General features: G+C 44.7%; 1 protein-coding gene across 2 annotated transcripts; it reads left to right on the plus strand.

Moving 5' to 3' along the window:
* The first annotated feature begins 4,597 nt into the window (after window positions 1-4,597).
* Window positions 4,598-11,375, plus strand: LOC118378018 (protocadherin-18-like). Of its 2 annotated transcripts, none has more exons than XM_035764959.2 (4): window positions 4,598-7,507; window positions 7,965-8,053; window positions 8,380-8,564; window positions 9,857-11,375. In XM_035764959.2, exons 1-4 carry the CDS (start codon window positions 5,009-5,011, stop codon window positions 10,816-10,818), a joined length of 3,735 nt encoding a protein of 1,244 aa, XP_035620852.1. In that variant the 5' UTR covers window positions 4,598-5,008; the 3' UTR covers window positions 10,819-11,375. The 2 variants fall into 2 exon arrangements, with proteins under 2 accessions (XP_035620852.1, XP_035620859.1); XM_035764966.2 differs by having other exon boundaries at window positions 7,998-8,053.
* The last annotated feature ends 8,831 nt before the right edge of the window (window positions 11,376-20,206 follow it).

Below are 20,206 nucleotides of genomic sequence, written 5' to 3' on the forward strand. Positions count from 1 at the left end.
TAAATAACTGACAAAGTATAAAACTACGAAGGAAAACTAACCTGTGAAGTTTGAAAGTAGGCATGTGAGGGGTGTAATGGAGATGCATATGGATGAATGTGTTTAAGTGTTGAAGGGTGCACCTAATAAAAAAAAACAATCAACCAAATCACAAAACAAGAGAGCCAGGACTGGGGGCACCAGGAACTTTTATCTCCTAGTTGATCCCAAACCCAGGTGCAACTTGTCACCTTAATGATCCAATCAGTCTCACCTGTCCCCAATCTGCAAATAAAAGCACAATGGTTCTACCTGAAACCAAAATGGGTTCTACCTGGAACCAAAAAGTGTTCTCCTATGGGGAGAGCAGAAGAACTCTTTTGGAACCATTTTTTCTAAGAGTGTAGTGTCAGTGAACATCTATGAAGCAATACCTTAATGTCTAACTGTCATGAATACTTTGCCTTCACAGAAGGCAGGAATCGTGGTCACAGGCAGGCAATGGTCATACACAGGTAGGCAAACAGGCAGGTGAATCATAACTAGGACTGAAGGCTGGTTTAACTGGTTCTCACAAATGAGCTAGGAAAAGGCTTAGTAGAGTCAAAACAAACAATTCCTCACGAAGCCACAAACAGAGTGAACTGAACTAAATAAGGAGCCGATGAGACCAGGTGAGTAACAAACACAGGTGAAAACAATGAACAAAAATGAAAGGTTCAAGAACACGAACACAAAGAAACAACGCTACATTCAAGAACACAACGAAACAGAACACAAGGCAGACTAAGAAAATAAATACAGAACCTTACACTAATGGTTCCTGTACTTACGTGCATTTTATTTTTGGAGAAGAGCATCAGTGGTCTCCGTGGTACTGTATTTCTCAGTGGTTGCTGGTATATTTCTTTCTCTCTATCTCTCAGCTCACAGAGATGGCGCACAAGGCGCTGTAGAGAAGAGCAGGCAGTATATACGGCCATGGAAGATACAGTATGATGACTGTCCTCTCAGAGGGCGAAGGTCTGAGAGATTGAGTGAGAGTGAGAAGAGAGAAAGTGTGCGAGAGGGTGCAGTGTTATTATAAAGAAAAGACAAGCAGAAGCCCACACAGACATAAAACACTATCACATAGTCTAATCTGTTTGGGCCCTTCTGCCTTGTCTCCAGACTGGTGATCCTATAAGGACTAAGGCATGGACACTGTGGCACAGATTAAAACACACGGGTGCCTATGTTTATGTAGGCTGTGTGACTCTACTCAGATACATACATTCAAAAATTATTCTACATTTGATGTCTCTAAAACATGACATCGTTAATGAAATTGTGGGTATGCATTGTGTTGTTACCATAATCTGGATAGGCCTATTTTCAAACTGTAATTATTGGTAAATAATAGGCCTAGGTGAAGTAATGCATATGTAAAAACTTTGTATCTGGGGATGATGAAAGACTTGACTAATTCCATGCCATTCATTTGAACCAAGTCACTGGAATGTCTTCAAAGAAAGCATTCCTGGTGTAAATGTTGATACAAGTTGTTATAAACCCTGCGTGGTCCACCTTGAATGACAGAGGAAACTATTGTAAATCTATATACAACCGTGGCCATCTTCGTGTGAGACAAATACCCGCCCTGCTGCACGTGTCTTATGGCAACGACACAACGATTCTTGCAGCGGATGAATAACAACAAGCATTGTCACGAGGCCACACGGAATAGACCCGTGCTTCTTCCCTACTCACCCAGCTCTCTCCCCAAGCCTTTCCTTTCCTCATGAGAGAGCCGAGCTAACAGAACGATAATGAGAGAGGGAGGCGGCAGATGCTCGCATGCCTTTACAAACGCCCGCGACCCCGGCGCGCGCAGGATCAGGAGCATTCCTCCGGCTGTCGCACCGAACGGGGGAGGGGAGAAACTTTCCCTTTTGTGATTGCTTTTGTGAGTGGTTCGCGGGCAGCTTCCCCGAAGGTTTTCGGTGAACCCCGGGGCGGCCTGCTTCCACCTGCTAAGCGCTTTTGTCATCGAGATCTCCATCATTTCAATGACAAAGTGCAGCTCTCCCTCCCACAGCTCTCTCCTCTCTCCAGGCTCCCAGTAGTAACTTTACGGCCCCAGTGGGCTGAATCACTGCACCCCCTCTCCATCCAAAGAGTGTGCCATATGAGCAGGCCATACTGTTGCCAAAATTAACACAATGGAACATTTTCTGAATTAATATAGGCAGCTTGAAACTCACAACAGAATTTTAGCATAGTATTGCGTCTACAGTTGTGTTAAATGTGAGATCATTATGTAGGGCAGCTATTGGCGAGCTATAGTCTAGGTTATTGCATTATACAAATACATTGCTTTGAGATCTGCATCTGATTATTTTACATGTCAACACTGAAACATACATATCTGTGTTTGGCATATAATTCCTGTGTAGCAGAGTTCTTATAACGGTATGTTCTAGCCCACTGTGGCATAAGACATTTCGGGTTTGAAACTGTTTTGTCGCAGCATCTGCCATCTATGCCCAACATAATGTTAACATAGACGTTGTATATATATAGAGAGAGATAGAGAGAGAGTTTAAAGCGTTCCTAACACACATACGCCTAGATACGTGCGTGTACTCAGTTTGCATCTGCTTTCGGCAAACATACCGCCTTGATTTAGTGTTTATTCGAATTAAACCCGTTCTTGTTAAAGCTCGCGCTGTGTTTGTCTTCTTTGTGGAGGAAATGTGATTAGCCTGCATTCCCCACTGCAGTAATGATATTAGGGCACTTCAAACTCGCTCGGGGTTTTCTCAGAGCCGGGTGAGATGGAGAGAATCGAGGCACCGGCCCGTGTCTAACTTTGTTAAAGGTTAACGGGGCCTTTTCACCCGGGCTCCCTATAGCTACCTTTCACACAGAGGGGGCATGTCTGCCCTCGTGAGAGAACAGTCTACATTGCTGCTCTTGCATTCCCAGGGACCGCCCAAAATAATTTGGCACCAGTTACTTCATTGAAAGTTTGAGCGCTTGTTTTGGATGCTGCGTATAGGACCTTTTTACGCATCTAAAACGGATATCCGGGTCACATTTATGTTGTTCTAATGCCACACTCTACTGTATGTGGGGATCTTATAAAGTGAATTCTAAAATCAACCACATAAATGTGTTCATTGTCTGGTATTTGTCTAGTATGTGCTGAATCACTAGGGAGAGGGCTTTATTGATTTGCAGCTCTGCTGAATCAATGTCCATGTGTGTGCATGGGGACAGATGGCGGAGAGAGCGAGCGCATCTCTGATGCTTTTTCCCACGAGTCACTCCAGGAATGTAAATGTAGCTAGGGAACCTCAGTAAATATGCTCTATCCTACTTTACAGAGAGAATATATAATACATGGTTTTGTCCAATGGGCTAAAATTACCATCGGAATACCTTGGTGCTCCGGGTTAACACATCAAATATAGCTTGGTGGGAATTAATACGTTTGCCACTTGTGTCTAATTGTGCACTGAATGGGGCCAACCGGTGGAGTCTAGAAAATGTTTTGGAGATATTTACCAAAGCAAGGCGCGAGGAAAAGGCATTGCATTATTTCTGAATCGCATCGAAAGGGCGTCAATTCTCTGGTAGTGTTTCTATCTGAGGCTCGCGGGGCCTGGAAAGATCTAGGACTAATTATGGGTTTGGGTTGTCTGAACCTCGCGCCAGATGGCCCGGTGCCTTCTTAAAGCTCCAGTTGCTCATGTTTGCACTCTGAGTGCGAGTTTGAGGATGATAATTCAGCCGGATCAGTGATGGGAGGTTGTAAAACAGTATTATGCAGGGTATAAAAGCGTCCGCTGGAGTGACCTGCCGTGAGGCACACTCAACTGGAGGGAATCCTTTTCCGCGCAGAGGTCTTCTCACTCAGTAAATTGCAAGTCTTGGATCCACAAACATTCACTCTTATATTTTTCTCTCCACTCTGGTGGCTTGAAAGATACAATGTGAGCCTATGCAACCTTTTGATCACCACGACTTTAGGAACATGATTTTGGAATTCATATTGTATCCACTGTGACCCACTTGAATACCCCATTATATATATTGTGTCCAATGTTCTCCAGTTAGGCTAAATATATGAAACAACCACATATGACATTCACCTCAAAATATATTTAGATTGTTTTATTGCCATAACAGATGCTCATAACCAGCACGTAAAATTCAAGCAGGGCTATGTTGCGGTGTATCTCATCCCAAGGGAGATTATATTGAACGTTTAAATGCTTGATCATATTTAATGTTGGAATATAGTGTTAAGATTATGTTTTAGCATAGTCAATCTGACAGTGGCACACTTTTGTGAATTGCAGCTATAACAATATGCGAGTGCCGAGGCAGCCATGGGTCAATTTGGCCATGTTTAAAGTTCTCCCTGAATAAGCAGCCCTTATTGTTGTGGCACACTTTAAAACTACGTCTTTGGGCTGGTCCTCCCGACTTCTGGAATCAAGGCCCCCTCTGTGTTGTGAATGGACACCCTGGAGGCAGCGAAGGGGCAGCACTTGATTTAGGGAGGGGTGTAAAGGAGAGGGGAGGGGGGCTGGGGTGACTTTTTGTGTGAGCGGAGGAAAAAGACGCAGTTTGGGTGAGGGGCGGGCTATGAGGGCCAGTCTGTAGACGAGACAGACCGCAGGAGCGCGCGACAGAGCAGAGCGCACAGCAACACAAACGGAGCTACGCCTTTTCTCACCGCTCAGATTTCCAGACGCACACTCACACACACAGACCGGGGCTTAAGTGGATGTATGTAACAGATCACAACAGCAAGAAAAACACTGCATTTGAGTTGGTGTGTTTGGTGTCAAATTGGAGCCAAAAGAAAACTCCGACCCGGTTGATTTTGAGTTCTCAAATGTTCATCCTCCAGTCGACTTGCACGAGTTTTCACCAAAGACGACTTACTGAAGGGATTTAACATGCTAGACTTTTGAGAGAGCATCTTTTTTTAAACCTGCTCCTTCGTGGTAGTGTAGCCCCATCCCGGGTGCTGAAGATGGGTGCCAAAATGAACACACCCAAAGGAAATATAGTATTTTCCACTGCGCTATTATTATTTTTGGTTGTAATTATGCAGGCCGTTTCTGGTAAGACTTTGAAATATAAAGTTTATGAAGAGCAAAAAGTGGGCACAGTGATTGCAAGGCTAAAGGAGGACGTGGCGGATGTTCTGTCTAAATTACCGAGTTCACTGTCCTTTCGGTTCCGTGCTATGCAGAGGGGGAGCACTCCATTTCTGTCGGTTCGGGAGGAGGACGGTGAAATCACCATAGGGACCAAGATTGACCGGGAGAAGCTTTGTGAAAAGAACCTAAACTGTTCTATCGAATTTGACGTTGTCACTCTTCCCACTGAATACCTCCAGCTGTTCCACGTCGAGGTGGAAGTCTTAGACATAAACGATAACTCGCCACAGTTCTCCCGTGCCATCATCCCCATTGAGATATCCGAGAGCGCCTCTGTGGGAAACCGCATCCCGCTGGACAGCGCCACCGACCCTGACGTGGGAGATAACTCCCTTTACTCTTACTCTCTGACGCCGAATAACTTTTTCAAAATCGACATAAGGACCAGAACCGACGGTGCCAAATATGCAGAGCTGGTGGTGGTGAAAGAGCTGGACAGGGAGGTGCAGTCCAGCTACCAGCTGCAGCTAACGGCCTCGGACAATGGAGTCCCCCCGAAGTCCGGCTCCACTCTGCTCAAGATAAGCATCTCAGACTCCAACGACAACAGTCCGGCTTTTGATGAGCAGGTGTACGTTATTAATCTCCTGGAAAACTCACCACTTGGGACTCTACTGATTGATTTGAACGCCACAGATCCGGATGAGGGCACTAACGGTAAAATAGTTTACTCATTCAGCAGTCATATCTCTCCCAAAATACTGGAGACGTTTAAAATGAACCCCGAAAATGGCCAAGTTACTCTGATTAAAAAAGTGGACTATGAAACTACGTCATCTTATGAGTTGGACGTTCAGGCGCAGGACCTGGGTCCTAACTCCATCCCAGGACTTTGTAAAACCGTAATCAAAGTGGTGGACGTGAACGACAACAAACCGGAGATTAACATTAACCTCATGACTCCCGGTAAGGAGGAAGTGGCCTACATCTCGGAGGGCGCGCCGCTGGACACCTTCATAGCATTGGTGCGTGTGGACGACAGTGACGCAGGGCTCAATGGCGACGTGGTGTGCCGCCTGCACGGCCATGGGCACTTCCGGCTGCAGAAGACCTATGAGAAGAATTACATGATCCTGACCAATGTGTCTCTGGACAGAGAGAAGAGGTCAGAGTACAGTCTAACGGTCATAGCTGAGGACCGCGGCTCTCCAAGCCTTTCCACCATCAAACACTTCACGGTGCAGGTGCTGGATGAAAACGATAACCAGCCCCGCTTTGAGAAGAGTCGCTACGAGGTTTACAAGTCAGAGAACAACTCTCCAGGGGCCTACCTGATGACAGTGGTGGCGTCTGACCCTGACCTGGGCACTAACGGTCAGGTGACCTACACGGTGGTGGACACTCTGGTCCAGGGAAGCCCCATCTCCACCTACGTCACCATCGACCCGTCCAACGGCGCCATCTACGCCCTACGGAGCTTCGACCACGAGGACGTCAGCCGCATCTCCTTCACCGTCCAAGCACGGGACGGAGGGAACCCCCCCCTATCCTCCAATTCCACCGTCCTTCTGACCGTGCTAGACGACAACGACAACCCGCCCGTCATCCAGTCCCCACTCCTACGTAACCACACCGCCGACCTCCTCCTCTGGAGACACGCCTCCGCTGGTCAGCTGGTCACAATTGTCAAGGCCACTGACCGTGACACCGGCATCAACAGTGAGCTGAGCTGCTCCATCGTCGGGGGCAACGAGGAGGGCCTGTTTGTGATGGATGCTCGGCGGTGCGAGCTGCGGACCAACGGAAGTCTGGAGGGGGTTCCCAAGGACGTGCTGGAGATCAGAGTGGAGGTGCAGGATAGGGGCACCACCCGCCTGTCCACCGGGGCCCTGTTCCGCCTCTCCCTCCAGGAGAATATGGACTTCCTACCCCCAGGCCTCCCCACGGGCCCCAGCCATTCCCTCCTGGACCTCTCCCTCATCATCATCATCTCCCTGGGGGCCGTGTGTGCCCTGCTGTTGGTGGTCATGGTGATGTTCGCCACAGCACGCTGCAACAGAGAGAAAAAGGACCCCCACAACTCGTACAACTGCAGGGTGGCTGAGAACACGTACCAGAACCACCCCAAGAAGCCCTCTAGGCAGATCCACAAGGGAGACATCACCCTGGTCCCCACTGTCAATGGAACCCTGCCCATACGGGCACACCCACACTCACCTTCTGCCTCACCCGCCCCAGAGAGGGGCACCATGGGTAGCAGACAGAGCCACCACAGCCGCCAGTCGCTCAACAGCCTGGTCACCATCTCCTCCAATCACGTTGCAGAGAACTTCGCTCTGGAACTGGCCCACGCCACGCCCCCTGTCGAAGTAAGATGAGAGAGAGCGAAACAATGTCTAAGTTCATGTCCTTAGTACAGTATTAGTAGATGGTTTATGAATATGTTATCTACTAATGGTCTTGAATCACATAATTGTCTTTGGATTAAAATAGACCCCCATCAACTATGGATCTATAGAATAAAGAAGGACTGAGTTTTGGCCTTGTCTTGTATTATGTTGATATAGAAATTGAACAATGTTTATTATTATGATTTTTGCATTTTATATTTAATATTCAGTATTTGTTCTGAATTTGTCCCCGATGTTGTGGTATGTTCAGTACTCCATCCCTTATATCCAGTGATCATCTCATGTTTTAGAACATATCACGTCATATCAACATCCATCCACCTCGTGTCCTTGTGCCTGTCTGCTCCCATCAGTATTCATTTATTCATTCATTCCTTTCATTCTTTTTTTTTTACATTTTCTTTTTCGATTGTAGCAAGTCTCACAGCTTCTGTCCATGCTCCATCAGGGCCAGTACCAGCCAAGACCCAGTTTCCGTGGCAACAAATACACCAGGAGCTACAGGTATTAACGCCATCTAACTGCACCTTAAAATAAACACACCTGAAGGGAATCAGAATGTACGTGTGCATAACTCAGTAAGGTTCTAAGGCATATCATACAATGCTTTACATATTCCTAAAAAGCTTTTGGCTGTATTCCCTCGTAGGCCTATATGTGCTTTGTTCTATTTTAGTACTCAACCTTAATAACACTTGATAATTGCATGCAAAAACCTTCGCCACTAGAGAATTCACTGCACTATCGTTTTGATATGCATAAGCCTCGAACCATCCTCCAATGTTGTTTTCTATGAAAGTTGAACCATCATTTCCTCTCTCCGTCTCCAGGTACGCTCTGAACGACATGGACAAGTTTAGTCTGAAGGACAGTGGTCGTGGCGACAGCGAGGCTGGGGACAGTGACTACGAGGCAGGACGAGAGTCTCCCATCGACAGGCTCCTCGGTGAGGCCTTTAATGAGCTATACCCTCATGACGGCCAAAACAGACCACATCCACAGCATCCGCATGCAGGTATACACCCTTCAACTCATCACCCCTCTCACCTCACCTCAAAATCCTCACCCTTCAGCCTACAACACTCTCCCCTCTATATATCAGCCTCTTACCCTATATCCTTGTTCTTTACTGAACTATATCAACAATGTCTGCATGCAGGTATACCATCCTCACCCTTTTCACCATATCCCTCCGCTCACCCATCTTAGCCTTTACCCTACACTACAGGTCTCCACTGAGCTATGCCCCACCACAACACACATTATCACACCACCTCACCTCTCACTACAACTATCAATCACCCTCATCCCCAACACCTCTGAGAGATCCACTCTCCAGCTGTTTATCATCACAGTGCCTGGGACTGGATGGGACTGTGGAGGGAGAAAAGAGGCAGAATTATCGCCTGTTTCTCTGATGAGAAAAAGCTCTCATCTCCTCCATAACACAATTATTTCAGAGTGCGATCAGGCAGCCAGGCAGTCAGCTGGGCAGTTCGCAGGCAGGCAGAGGTGGTTGGAGTGGGTTTTTCAACAGCTTTGAAAGGCTGTTTTTGTAAATCAGCCCGGTTCATCTTTTATTTTTGCCTTTCATCAGCGGGGAAGGCAATATGCTGCCTGCCTACATGGCTGCGGCTGCTGTTTTTCCAATGCTCCCCAATGCACTCTTCCTTCATCAGCTCTAAGATGTATTATAAATGGTCTTTTCATGGTAATGAGAGGGTAATGAAGTCCCTGAATAGCATGAGTGACTAGCCAGCGGTCTGTAATGAAGGCTTTAACTTGGCATATTTGATTTGTATAATTTATTCTTCAGAGATTTTTCATTTGAAGATTTAATATTGAATAGACACAATTTCAAAAGGGAAAAATGCAGGTTTTTAAGCAGATTCTTTTGAAAGAGTAATAGTGGCCATTGATCTGGCCCAGTGAATTGTGTCGATATGTTAATGTTGAAGGTAGTGTGCACTCTCCTGCAGCGTGATATGCTATCTAATTATCTTAGATTTCCACCCATGTTTGTACCCAGATCACACAACTGTGTTTTAACATGAATGGATAATGTTTGATGTTAAAAGGCTATGAAAGACAATCTTTCATCTCCTCCCTTCAAAACCACTCCCAGTTCTATGCCTACTCATCACCATCTCCCCTCATCAAAAGTCTATCAAAAAAGAACAGTAATACCCAGAACAATCTATGGTCTGTGTATGTAGAAATGCATGGCCTCCTATGTATTTCATCTCCCTGTGCAGTGCCTTGTGATTCTGTATCCCTGACCACGTCTCTCTCCCTCTCTCGCTGTAGCGATGAGACTGTGCACTGAGGAGTGTCGTGTCCTGGGTCACTCTGACCAGTGCTGGATGCCTCCCCTGCTCTCCCCAGCCTCCTCTGACTACCGCAGCAACCTCTTCATCCCAGGAGAGGACCCCCGCCAGGCCAGCGATCCCCAGGAGCCGCCCCAGCCCTCCGACCCCGACCACCCTCACGTACAACGTGGCAACCAGAGCTTCTCCACCTTCGGCAAGGACAACCAGGAGGAGGCCGAGGAGGCAGAGGGGGGAGAGGAGGGGGAGGAGGAGGACTTGTGTGGAACCACGTCCCTGTTGTCAGAGATGAGCAGTGTGTTTCAGAGGCTCCTCCCCCCATCGCTGGACTCTTATATCCAGGTCAGCGAGACACAAAAGGCAGGTACAAGTATGGGGGGTGTAGGTGTCCCCATGACAGGGTCACTGGACAGGAGGAGGAGTCATCTGCCAGGTAAGCCCAGTGCTGCCGCCCACCAGCAAGGTGTTGCAGCATGGGCCGCCAATACCCACTTCCAGAACCCCGGCTCTAGCATTGGGCCCTCAGGCCAACCACACCCCCAGAATGGTAGCTACCACACCCTCAAACCCAGCACCAAGCTCAGCTCCCAGAACAACCACCACAACCAGGCCGTCCCTAAAAACAGCCCTCAGAATGGACACGGCCACCACGCCCCCACCCCCAAGAACAGCCCTCTTCTCACTGCCCTGGTCAGCCCCACCCTGGTGGCACCCTTCCTGGCCCCGGCCCCCATCCCTGTTCCCCTCCCGGGGCCATGCGGTAAGTGGCTCCCAGCCATGGAGGAAATCCCAGAGAACTTTGAGGAGGATGAGTTTGACTCGGTGCTGGGGCAGCTGGGACACCTGCAGGGGAAGAGGAGCGACAGCCGGCATGAGCTGATGGACGCCAGCGAGCTGGTGGCTGAGATCAACAAATTGTTACAGGATGTCCGGCAGAGCTAGACAACACTAACTACCCTCCACCTTTGAACTCTGACCTCCAACTTCCTGTCTTCCTGTCAGGAGTCCTGCCATGTCTATGGAGGGGGAGCTGAGGAGTCTGGGTAGGAAAAAAGAAGAGAGAAACCAACGAAAGACATAGACCTGCAATTGTCGTTAAAGTTGCATTTCTAACGTATTTGTGTTTTGTGAATGCTAAATATCCAAATAATGTTTGTATTTTCTTGTTTGGTACACAATGTACACAATGTGACTGTATTTATCTTTGTATTTTAAAAATACATTTGTATTCTTATATTTATATAAAGTAACTGTATATAAACGTAATCAATCAGAATTCTATTTTTTATATATTGAAGGCATGTTAAATGAAGAAAAAAAGAATCAACATTTTGACATGCAACTGAAAATCTACATATTTAATATTGTCTTTTGTATTGTGAAATGTTTTTTTATGTCACTATTATTATATGTATACATGAATATATTAATTATTGGACAGAAGTCTTTGTGGTGTATTGTGGGAACTTGGGGGGAAACACAAATAAAAGTGAAAAAACACAGAACTAATATGAGTTTGTCTTGATGTTTCATATTTGACAAATGTTGTCATTGTATTAGAAGAAGGAAGTCACAGAGGTCTATTTGCTAAGTTAAATGTTTCCATAGAAGGTTAATAACCTTCACAGATCTCCAACATTTGGCATACATAATGATATTAGAGGCGTGGGCTTGGTATTGTGTGTGTGTGTGTATGTGTGTGTGTGTGAGAGAGAGAGAGTATAATTCTACAAAGAGATGCTGAACTGTTGTCTAGATTTCTATGAGAATAGTTCCATATGAGCTCCCCCTATTGGTCAAAAGAGCTCACTATTGGTCCAATAGCGGTCAGGTCTACTACGGTCAGCACCAATCTGTATCATTGGGAAGTCCCTACCTTAAACCCTAATCCTAACCTTGACTATAATGCTTACCTAACCTTAACCCTTACCTTAACCATTTTAAATGTCAACTTCAATGTGGTAGGGACTTCCCAAGGATCCTGGGTTGGTCAGACCTCAGGTCTACTCTAGCACACTACTCTTGGATGTAACAGTCAGATATTCTCCAATTCATGTCCTATATATGTATTTGGAAGCAGGCAGTACATGACAGTATAGTGTTGCCTCCTATTTTTTTCTTGGTCGATGGCTGATGTTAACAGTGCAATGAAAAACCTTGGTTCTATTATCACCACTTACTACTGCTACCCAAGCTCATTCTTCGGATTACTTTACCCATCTGAAGGTCTAAGGCTCAGTTTGAAAAAGAACAGAGCCCCCTGGAGGCCAGATTGGTTTATTGCAGGAGTAGGTTCCTCCTCTTCATGAGCAGCAGTGGCAAGCATCTGGAGCTGAATTCACAAGGTGCTCTGTAGTCCAAATAAATCACTGACACTCAACCACAGAGATACCTACAAACCAATAACATCAGTCAGTCAGTATGTCAGTCAGTATGTCAGTCAGTCAGTATGTCAGTCAGTCAGTCAGTCAGTCAGTCAGTATGTCAGTCAGTATGTCAGTCAGTAGTCAGTATCAGTCAGTCAGTCAGTCAGTCAGTCAGTATGTCAGTCAGTCAGTCAGTCAGTCAGTCAGTATGTCAGTCAGTCAGTCAGTCAGTCAGTCAGTATGTCAGTCAGTCTGTCAGTCAGTCAGTCAGTCAGTCAGTCAGTCAGTCAGTCAGTATGTCAGTCAGTATGTCAGTATGTAAGTCAGTCAGTCAGTATGTCAGTCAGTATGTAAGTCAGTCAGTCAGTATGTAAGTCAGTCAGTCAGTATGTCAGTCAGTATGTAAGTCAGTCAGTCAGTATGTCAGTCAGTCAGTCATTCAGTCTGTAAGTCAGTCAGTCAGTATGTCAGTCAGTCAGTATGTCAGTCAGTCAGTCAGTCAGTCAGTCAGTCAGTCAGTCAGTATGTCAGTCAGTCAGTCAGTCAGTCAGTCAGTCAGTCAGTCAGTCAGTATGTCAGTCAGTCAGTCAGTCAGTATGTAAGTCAGTCAGTCAGTATGTCAGTCAGTATGTAAGTCAGTCAGTCAGTATGTCAGTCAGTAAGTAAGTCAGTCAGTCAGTATGTCAGTCAGTATGTAAGTCAGTCAGTCAGTATGTAAGTCAGTCAGTCAGTATGTCAGTCAGTATGTCAGTCAGTCAGTATGTCAGTCAGTAAGTCAGTCAGTCAGTATGTCAGTCAGTCAGTCAGTATGTCAGTCAGTCAGTCATTCAGTCAGTATGTCAGTCAGTCAGTCAGTATGTCAGTCAGTCAGTCAGTATAGTATGTCAGTCAGTCAGTCAGTCAGTCAGTCAGTCAGTCAGTCAGTCAGTATGTCAGTCAGTCAGTCAGTCAGTCAGTCAGTCAGTCAGTCAGTCAGTCAGTATGTCAGTCAGTCAGTCAGTCAGTCAGTCAGTCAGTCAGTATGTCAGTCAGTCAGTCAGTCAGTAGTCAGTCAGTCAGTCAGTCAGTCAGTCAGTCAGTCAGTCAGTCAGTCGTCAGTCATTATAGTATGTAAGTCAGTCAGTCAGCCAGTCAGTCGTCAGTCAGTATAGTATGTAAATCAGTCAGTCAGTATGTCAGTCAGTCAGTATGTCAATCAGTCAGTCAGTCAGTATGTCAGTCAGTCAGTCAGTCAGTATGTCAGTCAGTCAGTCAGCCAGTCAGTCAGTCAGTTAGCATGCCAGTCAGTTAGTCCGTATGTCAGTCATTTAGTCCGTATGTCAGTCAGTCAGTCAGTCAGTCAGTCAGTCAGTCAGTCAGTCAGCATGTCTAAATAAACCAGATGAGGCTAACCGTACGGTACGTGCTAACATTTAGTGTGTACGTGCACCTTTGTGGGTCTGTATTAGGCTCAGATGTCTCAGTATTTTACCCATTACATATGTCTTACACCTTTCCCACACTGAGCCCATAACCTGGTTTAGTCACTCACTCCTTTCTTGCATCGACACTGAGATAGAAGAAACCACTAGAATTACAACACAATTATCAACATCTCATTGTTTTCTGTGTTCCTACCTTCCTGCATTTGAGCCTTTACACATGAGTCTGTTTCTATCAGCTAGGTTGATAGTGAGATAGCTACCATTAGAGGCTTTTTCTAGTGGTAGAGCGAGTGATAGAGGGAGGGAGAGGTAGCAGGAGAGAATGAGTACATGCTCGCGGGAGGGAGCAGGAGGAGAGGTAGTGGGAGATGACAGAGACAATTACAGAGAGGGAAGGAAGGAGAGAGAGAAAGAGGTAGGGATTCAGAGAGAGTGAGAATAGAGAAACAGAGAGGGAGAGAGAGAGAGAGGTAGAGAGATGGAGAGAGAGAATGATAGAGAAACACAGAGCGAGAGAGAGAGAGAAAGAGGGGGGGTACAGATAAAGAGGGAGGGAGAGAGAGGAAAAGCCAGGGGTTCTTTTTAGGAGAACACAGAGCTGAACACCGGAGTCTGTCGTGAAGAAGGAAGCCAGTGTTTGGCTTTTCATGTCGTCAGCCATTTCTCCTGAATGCTGCTTAACATATCCTCCCTGACTACATCCCCTCCCTCCTCTCTCACCTTCTATCTCCCCCTGCAGACAACTGTACCCAGCAATAAACCCAGTCTAACAGAACCCTATATTCTCATTTCCACTCAATACTGTCAAGGTCCAGCTGCACTACATGTAGAGAGAGAGTCATAATCTGTGAGGTTTCGTTGGGAATGATCTGTCTTTTCAATGGCATCCACATTTGTATTGATTTTACACAATAACACACTCATGACAGAAACTGACTGATTGAAGTCATGGAGAGAAAACAAGGCCATCTGGTCCATAATCACCAGCCATTTTCAAGGTAACAGTACTTAAAACTTATTTGGGATAGGGGGCAGCATTTTCACTTTTGGATGAATAGCGTGCCCAGAGTGAACTACCTCCTACTCAGTCCCAGATGCTAATATATGCATATTATTAGTATTAGTATTGAAAACACTGACGTTTCTAAACCTGTTTGAATGATGTCTGTGAGTATAACAGAACAGGAAGTTGGAAATCTGAGGTTTGTAGTTATTGAACTCACCCCTATCGAACACACAGTGGGATATGGGTTATTTTGCACTTTCTAAGGCTTCCACTAGATGTCAACCGTCTTTAGAACTTTGGTTCAGGCTTCTCATGTGAAGGGGGGCCGGATGGGAGCTGTTTGACTAAGGGGTCTGCCTGCAGCCTCGTTCTCAGTCACGTGCTTTCATATGAGAGTTAGCTCTCGTTCAATTGCTTTTCTACAGGCAATGGAATTCTCCGGTTGGAACATTATTGAACTTTCATGATAAAAACATCCTAAAGATTGATTCTATATTTAGTTTGACAAGTTTCTTCGACCTGTAATATAACTTTTTGAACGTTTCGTCCGACTAGACCAGATCGCGCTTTTGGATTTGTTACCAAACGCCCTAACAAAAGATGCTATTGGACATAAATGGACATAAATGATGGACATTATCGAACAAAACAAGCATTTATTGTGGAAATGCGATTCCTGGGAGTGCATTCTGATGAAGATCATCAAAGGTAAGTGAATATTTATAATGCTATTTATGAATAATGTTGACTACCCAACATGGAGGATATTTCTCTGGCTTGTTCGGGATCTGAGCGCTGATCTCAGATTATGCTTTTTCCATAAAGTTAAAAAAAAATCTGACACAGCGGTTGCATTAAGGAGAAGTGTATCTAAAGTTCCATGCATAACACTTGCATTTTCATCAACATGGCTGGAATGGAGTGAATGGAATGGCATCAAACACACTCAAAACCATGTGTTTGATGCATTTGAAACCATTTCACTGATTCTGCTCCAGCCATTAACATGAGCCCAACCTCCCCAATTAAGGTGCCACCAACCTCCTGTGTTTCCAAAGCAGGCCTAAGCGGTTGTAGGATATAATTATAACGCCATTCTCAAGACAAACTTTTCAAGAAAAGTTAGACATTGTCAGGAGAGGTAGACGCCGACGCTACAAAGCCTGTCACAGGCGGGAAAGGGGTAACTCACAGGCTCCGAGAAGCACTGCAAACTGTACTGCTGGGAATGCCTATTATTTGCAAGTGATCGATTTGGTGTTTGGAGCCACACTGGCTTTGCAAACCTGAGTTGTCTAACCAAGGCATCAACGAGACACCAAAGTATGGCTGGGCACTTACAAGCAATGGTGCTTTTGAAAACTTTTGGGGACACCCGAGTGAATCTACAGCTCAACGAACAAGCGCGCAGGGCAACGAAACTGCACAATGAAAAGGTATTGTACTCTTCCCCTGCAATTCTCTGAATAAAAATGTCAATTTCAAGGTGACGCAAGGTGACGCGAAGATCATCAAAGGTTAGTGATTCATTTTATCTCTATTTCTGATTTTTGTGACTACTCTCTTTGGCTGGAAAAATGGCTGGGTTTTTCTGTGACTTGACTCTGACCTAACATAATCGTTTGTGGTGCTTTTGCCGTAAGGCCTATTTGAAATCGGACACTGTGATGGGATGAACAAGAAGTGTGTCTTTAAAATGGTGTGAAATACTTCTATGTTCGAGGAATTTTAATTATGGGATTTCTGTTGTTTTGAATTTGGCACCCTGCACTTTCACTGGCTGTTGTCATATCGATCCCGTTAGCGGGATCTCAGCCCTAAGAAGTTTTTAAGGGCAGGCAGGCAGCACAGTATAAGAAGCAAAAAGTGGTGATTTGATCCTTAAAATAATGTCAGTGATTAGAATAAATTAAATTGTTGTCAAAAATAGGCAATAACATACGATGAACCCCCCCAAATTCAATCGTAGTACAATTTACTCAATCCAGTCTCGGGGTAACCTACGGTTGAGACAAAATTCTGCATACCCTCACATGAACGCTCTCCTCATCAGAGTTTACAGAACACTGGCAAACAAAGACAGGTATAGCAAGCTAGAGCCCCTTTCTGGGCTAAACCATAGCCACAATTAGCAATGGTGCATAATCACACAATAACAGAATCCATGGGGAAAAAGGGTGCTTTCTTCTTGAGCATACACGCACACATCAGCGGGCACACCTCATAGTAGAGCACAGACATGTACGAGTGGAGCTTCCAGATGTGGAAACACAAGACAAACACAAAGTAAGCACTCAAAATAAATGCACAAGCTGAAGAAATTACAGAGCCATTTAGCAGTTTAGCAGGAAAATATTAGTAGTGGAGAGTTAGCCATGGCATGAATACAAATTAATAACTATGGGCCTTTTTCCTAGCTTTGGCCTTATCCTAGACAACGTAGATAAAATAAAATCAGCTGGATGTCTGCTGTTTATAATTATTACATTCCCAAACATATTCAAAAAAGGACAGATGTTTAGCTAAAAATACTAACAATAACTTTTCAAAAAAGGCAGTTTTTTTTTACAGAAAACGTAATTATTCTATTGGTCATTTTGAAAACATTTATTTTAGGCTTATGTTTATTTTACAGCAGTTCACACATATTACAACCCGCCAAGTAGCCAAGGAATTCCAGATTATGCATTTGGGGTTGTAAACGTTTATTCTGCAACATACGAGTAAGCAATATAACGTTGAGCGATGGGAGTCCAATGTACAGGAGGCTAGCCTGCCACTATCACTCTGTTTGTGTGCGTGCGTGGTAGATACACTCATAGAAAAAAGGGTTCCAAAATAGTTATTTGTGGAAGGATAGGGTTCTCACAAGAACCGTTTTGATCAGAAGAACCCTTTTTGGAAGACAAGGATTCTTTGTAAGGCAAAGGGTTCTACCTAGAACCTTTGACATCCTACAAACTATTTTTGGAGAAAGTGTTCTTTGATGATTCTTTTTAAGGCAAGAAGGGTTATACATAGAACCATATAGAATATTTCTCAGCATGCTGTGTTGCAGGGACATTTTCTGAATTGTTTGTTTTACTGTATTATCTGTGTTTTTGCATTGATTGGTTGATAAATGTTATGCTACACAAAGATAAATAACATACCGTTTTCTAAACTAATCCAACCTGTTAGTAATTGGATTTATTCAATCTTTCCTACAATGGCGAGCATCTTGGTTGAATGCAGAAATGAATGCAGGTTGAGGGTGATAAAAAATTCCACTAGTTCACATCCTGACTTTGTCTGGATTCTAATCAGAATTCTACATCTCTTTGCAAGCCAGCATTATGTGACTTGCAGGCCTGATGTGCCTGTAAACTATTGGTGGGAAACATGGCTTTCTGAATGCTTTGGAGCTTTATTACTCGGTCCGCAATGCACATTAGTGACATCTGGTGGTCAGCAATAAATAGAAGCATGTGATTATCAGATAGACATTTTTTTACTCCGCTGTTTTCATCAAACCTCCCTGGCGCAGCTATAAGTCGTTGGCATTAGTAGCCTATAATCAGTTGGAATACTAGATTTGCATCTTACATCATGCTTCCCTTTTTTGCCTTCAAGTTTACAATTTTCCCATGCCATTATTTAGAATGATAAAGACAAAAGCTTATACTATTCTAAATAAAATAAAAATATTTGAAAAACAACGCAGATAGTGTGGTTTCACATAAAATAATTTTCAAAAGTGTGCCTTCGATGAGATTCAACATCATAAAATCCCATACCTGAATGTTCCATAGTTCCCCTTTTCTACCTGCCAAGCTACCAGTCAGGTGAAACTATCTGAACAAAATCCTACCTATATTTGTAAGTACGGTGTCCAGTAGAGAACGGAGTTTGAAAGCAGCTTAGGATCGACGAAAGCACTGGAACCACAGCGAAATCAGTGGAAAGTCACGTTTTGCAGCACACGGTTTGAAAAAGCATGTGCTCAACAGAGCAGAGCTGTTGTGAAGGTAGTTGCCAAGGAAGAGTGTTTGTGTTTATACAGGATCTCCCGCCCCCCACCTACCGCCAATTCCGAAGCTATACAGAAACCCTCCGCATTGCTACAAAATTTGGAAGGTGCGCGGCATCGCTGTATGGAGCTAGATTTGGCCTTCGCACGCCTCCGGAGACTCCAGGCATCAAACTCTTTGTGTTTCAGTGGAAGTCATTCATTTTCAATGGAGCAGTCTGCAACGTTAAGTTGGAGCTGCCACACTAGGCTGCAGTGCAGTCTGTGTACCACATGCAATCAATCATTTCAACTTGTGCATTGCTTTACCATGCGGTGGAACAAACAGAAGTACCAACACAGAAGCGAAGCCCAAACGCATATGCATCTAGTGGACATCGGATATTAGCTTCTTACGTAATGTCACTACTGTGAACCAGGAAATTCCTAACACCCCTGTGTTAGGGTATAACTAGGCCCTAAAAGAAAGGCCTTATATATGTCATGTATTGTGATAGATAATAAAATGGTAAAGGATAATAAGCCTGGTGGAACCATTTATAGAGGGTTCTAGGAAGAACCCTCCAAAAGATAAAAACATTTCTCGGTAGAACCCTTCAAAGACTGTTCTAGGAAGAACCTTTAGATGACAAAATTGGTATTGGTAGAACCCTTCATAGAGGGTTCTAGGCAGAACCCTTCATGAAAGGTTCTAGGTAGAAACATGTACAGGGAGTTCTATGAAGAACCCTAGATTACAGGTTCTAGATAGAACCCTTTGCAAAGGGTTCTAGATAGAACCCTTTGGGTCAACTTAGCACCTTTATCTCTAAGAGTGTATACTCCGCGGGCAGTGTTAGCAGTATTAGTCCAGTGTAATCCCCCTGCATGTCTGTCAACACCTTGCTGGATGGTGCTTCCTGGGTTTACTCTATCTGTGGAAATGCCAGAGCATGTGTAGTCAGATGCTGGCCAATATTACGCTGTGTCTGGGTGAGATGTGTGCATGTGCCTGCAGTTGTATGGGTGTTTGGTTGGTGGGTCTAACAATTTGGCTGTGCTTCTGTTAGAGGCTACCCAAAAAAGACATGAAGGTAGGACGAATGAGGAAGAGATGAAGATGTCAGGAACCACCTGGAATGTGGTCAAGAAAACCGTAACAGAGTGGAACTAAATAAGTCAAGTAAGTCTGTTAGATTGTTAAGATTGATTGTTTTGTGAATTACAAGTAACCTCAAATTGGCTATATATATATATATACATATATATAAATATTACAATTATTATTATGATTATCTATGACATTCCCAGTAGGCCTCCTGTGTCGTTGTGTGTAGTTACTGTAAACAGGCCATCTTCTCAACATCTGGGTTGTAGTAAACAGAGTCAACACTGGCTGATAGCTAAACAGTTAAAGAGGAGTCTATCGACATTATCCACTGTCATGGAGATGGAAATGGTTAAGTCATTAGTCAGGGTGTCTGGTCTACTACATCACGGGGAGCACTGGGTTGTGTGTGCTTAACACACTCTAATCCATTCTAAA

Source organism: Oncorhynchus keta, chromosome 4 (genome assembly GCF_023373465.1).
Source record: "Oncorhynchus keta strain PuntledgeMale-10-30-2019 chromosome 4, Oket_V2, whole genome shotgun sequence".
Taxonomy (NCBI): Eukaryota; Metazoa; Chordata; class Actinopteri; order Salmoniformes; family Salmonidae; genus Oncorhynchus; species Oncorhynchus keta.

Excerpts from the sequence above, each read along its gene's own strand:
- LOC118378018 (XM_035764959.2), top strand. The coding sequence starts at position 5,009 with ATGGGTGCCAAAATGAACACACCCAAAGGAAATATAGTATTTTCCACT. Across the intron at positions 7,508-7,964 it reads ACGCCACGCCCCCTGTCGAA|CAAGTCTCACAGCTTCTGTC; the intron begins GTAAGATGAGAG and ends TTTCGATTGTAG. Across the intron at positions 8,054-8,379 it reads AAATACACCAGGAGCTACAG|GTACGCTCTGAACGACATGG; the intron begins GTATTAACGCCA and ends CTCCGTCTCCAG.